This window comes from Myotis brandtii, unplaced genomic scaffold (assembly GCF_000412655.1).
Source record: "Myotis brandtii unplaced genomic scaffold, ASM41265v1 scaffold143, whole genome shotgun sequence".
Taxonomy (NCBI): domain Eukaryota; kingdom Metazoa; phylum Chordata; class Mammalia; order Chiroptera; family Vespertilionidae; genus Myotis; species Myotis brandtii.
The window spans coordinates 4,021,890-4,031,996 of record NW_005355115.1 but is presented as its reverse complement, the minus strand read 5'-3'; the positions used below and the strand labels follow the sequence as shown (position 1 = coordinate 4,031,996).

At 49.2% G+C, this 10,107-nt stretch overlaps 1 protein-coding gene across 1 annotated transcript; it reads left to right on the top strand.

The window, feature by feature from the left end:
- Positions 1-5,161: 5,161 nt before the first annotated feature.
- LOC102254945 (peroxisomal targeting signal 1 receptor-like) lies at positions 5,162-8,278 on the top strand. Its single transcript, XM_014535409.1, is given in 5 exon segments — positions 5,162-5,221; positions 5,224-5,400; positions 5,403-6,083; positions 6,172-6,630; positions 6,972-8,278. Coding segments are annotated over 5 exon segments (1,722 nt in total). The 5' UTR covers positions 5,162-5,176; the 3' UTR covers positions 7,332-8,278.
- Positions 8,279-10,107: the final 1,829 nt, after the last annotated feature.

The following is a 10,107-nucleotide window of genomic DNA, read 5'->3' as shown; positions in this document are numbered from 1 at the left end:
CGGGGGGGGGGTGGGGAGGGATATGGAAGTGGAGGCTGCTCAGTATCTGAGAATTTTCCCACCTTATGAAATCCTTTATGCAGCAGACCTCACTGTAGAAGCTGAAAATGCCAGATACTTGCTTTCCCCGCCCCCTTCTGCACCTGGTGCTGACACTAACCTAGGATGGGCCAATCAGGTGCAGCTACCTTAGGCTTTTACTCTGGAGTTATTGGTGAAAAGAAGCAGTCAATAGAAGAGTGTTTCTGGCAGCAGCAACTCCCCGTTTCCATGGCAGCTGTGGTAGCTGTGCGGAGCTCAGGTCCCCAGCCTGCTGGTGTCAGTGATGTGAGGCCTGCCATCTAGTGGACAGCAGTGTCCTCACCAGACACTGTTTATGGTTGAGCTGTGGTTATAGCTGTTTAGGCTCGGAGCCTAGGTCTCCAGCTTTCCCAGTGATTCTGTGAGCTATTTATAGCTTAACTTAAAATCAGAATCTATTTCCGTTGCTTGCAACTGAGAACTCTGACCAATATAGCATTTCAGAAAGCTCTCCTCAGTTCTCTTTTTTCTATACCACCTAAGTAAGACCACACTTATACCTGTATTTTCTAAACTTCTATTGCATCATTAAAGAATCCATGCAGATTAGCACACTATCATTTGTTATGTTATACTTTAATTTTCCATTTTCATATATATTTAATTACAGGTCCCATTGTGTCTATAAATTATGTCTCTCCAACAACACCATGAACCAGCCTGACTGGCGTGGCTCAGTAGTTGAGTGTCAACCTATGAACCAGGAGGTCACAGTTCCATTCCCAGTCAGAGCACATGCCTGGGTTGTGGGCTCTATCCCCAGTGAAATGTGTGCAGGAGGCAGCCGATCAATGATTCTCTCTCATCATTGATGTTTCTATCTTTTTTGCTCCCTCTATCTTCTTCTCTGAAATCAATATAATAAATAAAAAAATATATTTTTAAAAAATACCATGAACCATGAGAACGATTACATATGAAAGATGCTCTAGTTAGCTTTGCTCAGTGGTTAGAGCGTCCACCTTCGGACCAAAGGGTTTCAGATTCAATTCCCAGTCAAGGGCATGTACCTTGGTTTCAGGTTCCATCCTCAGATCTGTGGGGGGGTGTTGGGGAGGCAATTAGTCAATGTGTCTCTCTCATGTCAATGTTTCTCTCTCTCTCTCTCACTCTGTCTGAAAATCAATGAAAAAACATTTCCTAGGGGAGGGTGGGGGTACGGGGAAGAGATCAACCAAAGGACTTGTATGCATGCATATAAGCATAAGCGATGAACACAGACAACAGCGGGTGAGGGTGAGGGCAAGACTGGGGGAATGAGGGGACAATTGGGGGGATAAAGACACATTTGTAATACCTTAATCAATAAAAAGTTAAAAAATATATCCTTAGGTGAGGATTTTTAAAAAGAATGGAAATAACATAGCCTTATATACTTGATGGAAATGATGGGAATAAGAGAAATTGAAGATAGAGGGGTGAATGGCTGGCAGGCCCAATGTCCGTATTTAAGAGGAGAAAAGGTCTAGTACCCAATCAAAGAGTTGGCTTGGAAGCAGAGACAGACCACTTATAGCAGGGGAAGGGCAGGCAAAGCATAGGAGTACAGATGCTGTCAGTGGGTAGATGTGGTGGTGGATGCTTTAATTTTCTCTCTGGATGAGGAAGCAATGTTATCAGTAGGGAATGATAAGGGAAGAAGGTGTAGGAGGTTGGAGCAGGTACGGAATCGTCATCCAGGACAGCAGTCTAGGGCACAAGGCAACTTTCCAAAAAGTTTACAATATGGATAATTTTGAAAGAATCCGTTTCCAGATACTCAATTTTCAAATGCTATTTTCCTAAAATTGATCTTTTTTCCTAAAAAGAACGTTACCTTCCCAATCTCAATTGCCCTTCTCTCACTTTACAGAAATCATACTTCCCACTCAGCCCAAATCTTAGCACATAATTAGGCAGTATAACATGGTAATTATGATTCTCAACACTGGGGCAAGATTGCCTTGAGCTGAATCTCAGCTTTGCTATTTACCTGCTCTGGTGCCAGTCTCCAAAATGGCTCCCAAGGATCCTGACTCCTGATATTCATGCCCTTGAGTTGTTCTCTTCCTCACTGAATCAGGTCTGGTTTATATAATTAACTAGAGGCCCGGTGCATGAATTCGTGCATGGGTGGGGACCCTTGGCGTGGCCTAAAGGGATTGGGCTGAAACCGGCAGTTCAACACCGCCTGCCGCTCCTGTCTGCCGCTCCCACTCATTCTGGCCCCACTGTGCCTGCCATGGGCTCACGCCAAATCAGTCCTGATCGGGAGAGGCTCGAGTTGCCACAGTGGTGCTTGCCAGCCGAGAGCCCCGTGTCTGGCACTCATCCTGCGCTGGTTGTCGGGAACTACCTGGCAGCCGCTTTTATATCGTTTTTTCCTTGCAGATCATCTAGGGAAGGGAAGCAGCCGCAGTGCCCAAGGCTGACTTCCAGGAGGCCGACAGTGCTGTCGGGATTGTGCCCGGAGAGCCAGTCCACCGGTGCCTGGCCTGTTCTCCGGAGATTGGACTTGCAGGACTACTGAGGGAGTGAGTGGCTGCTGCCAGGCTGGTGGGCCACCAGGGACAGGTCGGTTAGCTGAGCGGCACTCCCACTGTGGGAGTGCACTGACCACCAGGGAGCAGCTCCTGCATTGTGCATCTGCCCCCTGGGGATCAGTGTGTCATCATAGCAACCCGTGGTAACAGTCACTTAGGCTTTTATATATATAGACTAGAGGCCCAGTGCATGAAATTCGTGCACGGGGAGGGGGGTCCCTCAGCCCGGCCTGCACCCTCTCCAATCCTGGACCCCTTGGGGGATGTCCAACTGCCTCTCACAATCCAGGACTGCTGGCTCCTAACCACTCACCTGCCTGCCTACCTGATCGCCCCTAACTTCTTCCCTACTGATCTGATCGCCCCTAACTGCTCCCCTTCTGGCCTGATCGCCCGGGTCTTGGGTGCCTGCGACCGGCCGGAGGAGGGAATCTTGGGTCCCGGGTGCGGGGCGAGGCAGAGGTGGTTAGGGGAGTGTGGCTTATCCCTCTCCTGGGCCGGCAGCTGCAGGTGCTGGCACCGGCACCCAGGACCTCAGGCTGGGCAGCTTGTCCCTCTTCCGGGCTGCAGGCGCAGGCGCAGCCTCTGGAGACTGAGACCGCGGGGCAGGCAGCTTGTCCCTCTCCCGGGCCGCAGCCTGGCTGGTCCCCATTCCTCTCTTGCAAGCTCATTTGTGCCTGGCTGGTCCCCATTCCTCTCTCCCCAGTGCTGAGTGTCTGAGCCGTTAAGGTGTGACAGCATGAGGGTGTGATGACCATTTGCATATTAGCTCTTTATTATATAGGATGTGTGATGACAAAGGCTGGGTCATAATGGGCATTGCAGCTTCCACCTTGCTCTTTTGGGTTGTTTGCTCTTGGGAAAGCCAACTACCCCATCATAAAGACACTCAAGCAGCCCAATAGAGAGGCCATGTGGAGAGGACCTGAGACATCCTACGAACAGTCATTGCCTGCTTGCTCACCATGTGAATGAACTACCTTGGAAACAGATCCTCCAGCTCCAATCAAGTGTTTAGATGACTGCAACCCCAGATAATATCTGACCAAAATTTCATGAAAAACCTCAATTCAGAATCTCACAGCCAAGTCATTTTTGAATTACTGGTTCACAGAAGCTGTGAGAGAACTGCCTGAAAGCTGGATGAATGAAAGTCCTACAACTAGAGAAATAAAGAAGAAAGCACATTGAGACTGGTAGGAGAGGCTGGTCCTACACCCATGTGTGCTGTTTTTTTAATCAGGAGGGCCATCTCTCTGCGGAGGCTGCCCATGAGGAGCAAGGGGTCCCAGCCTCACACCAGGTCCCCATCCCAGGATTCCAGAGCTGGGAAGAAAAGTCCCCACAAATACAGGCTGTAAAAACCAGCAGGGATTGTGGCTGAGTGATTTGGAGGCTGCTGGAGTCCCAGGTGTTCCATTTAAAGGGCTGGTGCACAAACTTACTCAGACTCTCAGTACTGGGCAGCTATGGGGGACCCAGACACATATGGGGAGGAACTGGATTTTCTGGCATTAGAGCAGAAACTTGGGGGCAGCTTTCTCCCAAACGGGAGTGCTCATAGGGGTCATTGTTCTTATGCTGGGATCTCCTCCATCCCAGGACTGACTGACAGCCATGTCTCAGTCTCCATCAGCCTGAAGCACACTGTTTGCTCTGCCCTGGGGATTCCCTGAGACCATTCCCCATCCAATTCGAAGCCCTACCCAAGCTGTTCGCAGCAGCTTGTTCATATGAATGGCCTGTCCTGGCTCAGGCTTCAGACTTTGCTAAAATCTCTCAAACAAGCTGCAGCTGGTGACTGCATGCCCAAAACCTATCAACAAAAGGCCCAAGACCCGGCACTAGCACCAGCCTGCCTTGTTTCATAGCTGGGCTTTGCATGGGCAAAGCAAAGTCCAATACAAATAGAAAATAGCAGCCATCTGCAGATCCCTCTGTAGCTCCTGCTGGGTGGCCCCAGGCAGTGGCTGACTTTGCACTTCCCTGGTGGCCCTAGAGCCAGTGCACCCGGTGGACAGCCTCCCACAACCACATCAACAATTCAATTAAAGCCCCACTGGCATGGTTCAGTGGTTGAGCATCAACCTATGAATGAGGAGGTCACGGTTTGATTCCCAGTCAGTGCACATGCCCAGGTTGCAGGCTCAATCCCCAGAAGGGGGCATGCAGGAGGCTGCCAATCAATGATTCTCATCATTGATGTTTCTATCTCTCTCTCCCTCTCCCTTCCTCTCTGAAATCAATAAAAATATATTTAAATTTTTTTCAACTAAAAAACAGAACATAGCAGATTACAACTCTAACACCCACAAGTGATACACTCAAGAGGCAGACTCAGTGGACACCAAAGCCCCACTGGAGCAAGTCCTGCTCTATAGGGGTGTTTCCTGCACAGCAGCTTCCTACTGTAGTCACAGCTGTTTTTCACAGCCAATTGACCCTCCCACAGAGTCTCAGCGGGTCGGGCAGGCGGCGCTGCGGGCGATGATACTTGCTGGGTTGTGGTTTGGGTGTGACTGTGGGACCTGAGTTCCTCACCTTCTCAGCCCATCAGAGAGCTGGCGGCCGTCATGGCGATGCGGGAGCTGGTGGAGGCCGAATGCGGGGGGGAGGGAGGGGTGCCAACCCACTCATGAAGCTGGCCGGGCACTTCACCCAGGACAAGGCCCTTCGGCAGGAGGGACTGAGGCCCGGTCCCTAGCCACCAGGAACCCCAGCCTCCGAGGCGGTCCCTAAGCCTTTGGGGGTAGCCTCTGAAGATGAGTTGGTGGCCGAATTCCTCCAGGACCAGAATGAACCACTTTTATATCGCGTGCCCCTCAGACCTTCAAGATGGATGACCTCCTGGCAGAGATGCAGGAGATTGAACAGTCAAGTTTCCACCAGGCACCCCAGAGAGCCCCTGGGGTGGCAGACTTGGCCTTGTCTGAGAACTGGGCCCAGGAATTTCTTGCAGCTGGAGATGCTGTGGATGTAACGCAGGATTATAATGAGACGGACTGGTCCCAAGAATTCATCTCTGAAGTTACAGGCCCTTTGTCTGTGTCTCCTGCCTGCTGGGCTGAGGAATATCTGGAACAGTCAGAGGAGAAGTTGTGGCTGGGAGAGCCTGAGGGAACAACTGCCAGTGATCGCTGGTATGATGATTATCATCCTGAGGATGATCTACAGCATACTGCCAGTGACTTTGTGGCCCAAGTGGATGACCCCAAATTGGCTAACTCTGAGGGTACATCAGATGCCTGGGTTGACCAGTTCACAAGACCAAGGAACACAGCTGCCCTTGATATGGAGTTTGAACGAGCCAAATCAGCTATAGAGTCTGATGTCGATTTCTGGGACAAGTTGCAGGCAGAGTTGGAGGAGATGGCGAAACGGGATGCTGAGGTTCACCCCTGGCTTTCTGACTATGATGACATCACGACTGCTTCCTATGATAAGGGGTACCAGTTTGAAACTGTTCCCTTTCTCAGATCTGTAATTTTATTAGTAACTTATGTGTAGAGGATTCCTCTGTATCTTAATCGGAGGGAGTTGGCAGGTGAGGCCATCATGACTGCATTCCAAAGCTTGGCTTGGATCCCAGGGTACTGATGGGTGCCATTGTCACTGCAATACCAGTTCTGTCCATCTCTGTTCAAACAGGTGTCTGGAGCTAAAGCCAGATAACCAGACAGCATTGATGGCACTGGCTGTCAGCTTCACCAATGAGTCCCTGCAGCGACAGGCCTGTGAAACCCTGCGAGACTGGCTGCACTATATACCAGCCTATGCCCACCTGGTGGTGCCCGGGGAAGAAGGGGCCAGTGGCGCAGGACTGGGCCCAAGCAAGCGCATCCTGGGAGCTCTGTTGTCTGACTCCCTGTTTCTTGAAGTGAAAGAGCTCCTCCTGGCAGCTGTGTGCCTGGACCCTACAAACATTGACCCTGATGTGCAGTGTGGGTTAGGGGTCCTTTTCAACCTGAGTGGGGAGTATGACAAGGCAGTGGACTGTTTCACAGCTGCCCTCAGCGTTCGTCCCAATGTGAGCCTCAGGGGAGGAATGGAAATAGGACATCACTCTGTACCTTATGGAAGAATCATTTGTTGGGACCTTTGGAGTCATGGGATAGTTCATTCCAGTGTTCCATGTACAGGTTACCTTGGGAGAATTGGGCAAAGAAGGGTGGGTGTGCAGAGCCATCTGAATTTACAGGAGTCTGTATGGTGAGAGTGGTTACATTGAGCTACACAATGAACTGTTGAGGGGAAAGGAATGGGGTTGTAACATACATTAGCTAAACAGATTGGTGAACAGGGGAGGAATGGGCAGAATTTGATCTGAGCTCGGCTTATGTTCCTAACCCTTCTCCATCCCTATCCCAGGACTATTTGCTGTGGAATAAACTGGGGGCCACCCTAGCCAATGGAAACCAGAGTGAAGAAGCAGTAGCTGCATACCGTCGGGCCCTTGAGCTACAACCAGGCTATATACGGTCCCGCTATAACCTGGGCATCAGCTGCATCAACCTTGGGGCTCATCGGGAGGCTGTGGAACACTTTTTGGAGGCCTTGAACATGCAGAGGAAAAGCCGGGGCCCTCGGGGTGAAGGGGGCGCCATGTCAGAGAACATCTGGAGCACCCTGCGTTTGGCATTGTCCATGTTAGGCCAGAGCGATGCCTATGGGGCGGCTGATGCCCGGGATCTGTCCGCCCTCTTAACTATGTTTGGCCTGCCCCAGTGACAGTGGGATGGGCTGCCCTGTGAGTGTCTGCCTGGAGGGGTCCCCGCTCTGGATGTGACTCCCTCTCCCCAAATGGGCCTACCAAGGGGGTGGGCTGATGATCATAAGCGGTACGGCCTCTCAGGAGTGGCCTCAATGTAGGGGTGGGTAGTCTTTGTTCTAGTTCCTACATAATTGTAGGAAAATGAGCTGTATCTCTTGAGTCCCTTGGTAATTCAAGGGTGCACACCCGGCTACAGATCTCTGCATATCATGCCCTTTCTTGGTGCTGCTTTTTGGGTAGGACCCAGAGATAATAGGGTAACTGTTGTCATCAGCTGCCATTTCTCATAGGGTCTACCACATTTGTAATGTCTGTCCCCCCTCCCCCTTTTACTGGGAATTGATAATAGTACAGCTTCCTTGGGCAGTTATGTGTAGGCCATTCTTCTACCATGCACCTCTGTGATGACCATATCTAGGGCTGGATGGCAGGAGTTGGCCTGTTGGACTTAAATGTTGATTTGGCTCAGCAGAGTCAAGTTTTGGTAGGGGTGCTCATAGTTCTGTCATTCTTGGACCTCTCCTGGCTGTTGCTCAGATTCCCTGGGAACGATGCTGCACCAGGAATGCTGGTCTCACTATCTGGGGGTCCTCAAGAGCTGCCAGGGTAAATTGCTACACAGTGTTTGGTGTTGCGTAGCAGGAAGGCTCACTTGTGGAATTAGCTAGCCTAGAAGGGACCTGATGGGATCAGGTCAAGGGCTGTGCTCTGTGCCCGTTGGTGGAAGGACGGCATTGGGACGTGGGATGTGAGTGCAGGAGTCCCTCCTCCTCTTAGACCTGTGAGTAGGAATTGAACTAGTAGCTCTTCTAGAAAGTTGCTTCAGAAATTGCCATCTTGCCAAATTCCTAGCAAAGAGATGGTTCAGTGTTACCTTAGGACTTTGCTGTACGTCTTGACGTGTTTCTAGGGGAGAGTGTAAAATAATCCCTTTCCCCTATAGTACCTCTGCAAAGTGAAGACTGAGGGAAGAGGAGGGAGCCTCTTGGATTCTTCTCACCTGTGCCCTGTGTGGGGAGCTACATTAACCTCCAGAAATGACTGCTGAGCCTCTTGCCTTGTCATTAGTAGCTAATGATCAGAATTTTTTTTTAAACTACCATGGTCCCAAGGTTCCATTCTGAGATTTATTTTTCTTTGTATGAATATGTGTAAATGATTTTAAAATAAAACTGTAAAATATTTGTAGGAAGAAAAAAAATTCCTCCCACAGACACCAACAGCAATCAAGGCCCTAAAAGATTGGCCTATTGGACTTAAATGTTGATTTGGTTCAGCAGAGTCAAGTTTTGGTAGGGGTGCTCATAGTTCTGTCATTCTTGGACCTCTCCTGGCTGTTGCTCAGATTCCCTGGGAACGATGCTGCACCAGGAATGCTGGTCTCACTATCTGGGGGTCCTCAAGAGCTGCCAGGGTAAATTGCTACACAGTGTTTGGGTGTTGGGTAGCAGGAAGGCTCACTTGTGGAATTAGCCTAGAAGGGACCTGATGGGATCAGGTCAAGGGCTGTGCTCTGTGCCCTTTGGTGGAAGGACAGCATCGGGACGTGGGATGTGAGTGCAGGAGTCCCTCCTCCTCTTAGACCTGTGAGTAGGAATTGAACTAGTAGCTCTTCTAGAAAGTTGCTTCAGAAATTGCCACCTTGCCAAATTCCTAGCAAAGAGATGGTTCAGTGTTACCTTAGGACTTTGCTGTACGTCTTGACGTGTTTCTAGGGGAGAGTGTAAAATAATCCCTTTCCCCTATAGTACCTCTGCAAAGTGAAGACTGAGGGAAGAGGAGGGAGCCTCTTGGATTCTTCTCACCTGTGCCCTGTGTGGGGAGCTACATTAACCTCCAGAAATGACTGCTGAGCCTCTTGCCTTGTCATTAGTAGCTAATGATCAGAAATTTTTTTTTTAAACTACCATGGTCCCAAGGTTCCATTCTGAGATTTATTTTTCTTTGTATGAATATGTGTAAATGATTTTAAAATAAAACTGTAAAATATTTGTAGGAAGAAAAAAAATTCCTCCCACAGACACCAACAGCAATCAAGGCCCTAAAAGATTGTGCACACAGCCCACACAGGGGAGCACCTAGAGTGCCCAACTCAGGTGACTGGGGAGGCTGAGCCACTGGGCCCTACAGGACACCTTTTAAACAAGGCCACTCTACCAACTCCAGGAGACATAGCAGCTCTACCTAATACTTAGAAACAAACACAGGGAAGCAGCCAAAATGTGAAGACAAAGAAACATGTCACAAATGAAAGAAATAGAAGCAAGCAAACTACTGGATACAGAGTTTAAAACCATGGTTATACGGTTACTCAAGGATCTTCATGAGACTTTCGAGAATCTTAGTGAGAATGTCAAAGACATAAAAAAGGACCAGTCACAAATTAAGCATACACTAACCAAAATAAAGAATAATTTACAGGGATTCAACAGTAGAGTAAAGGAGTCCAAGAACCAAATCAATGATTTGAAATATGAGGAAGCAAAAAACACCTAAGCAGAAGAGCAAAAAGAAACAATAATCCAAAAATATGAAGATAGTGTAAGGAGCCTTGGGAACAACTTCAAGTGTATCAACATTCGCATTACTGGGGGTGACAGGAGAAGAGACAGAGCAAGATATTGAAAACCTATTTGAAGAAATAATGACAGAAAACTTCCCCTACCTAGTGAAAGAAATAGATTAACAAGTTCAGGAAGCATGCAGAGTCCCAAACAAGAGGAACCCAAAGAG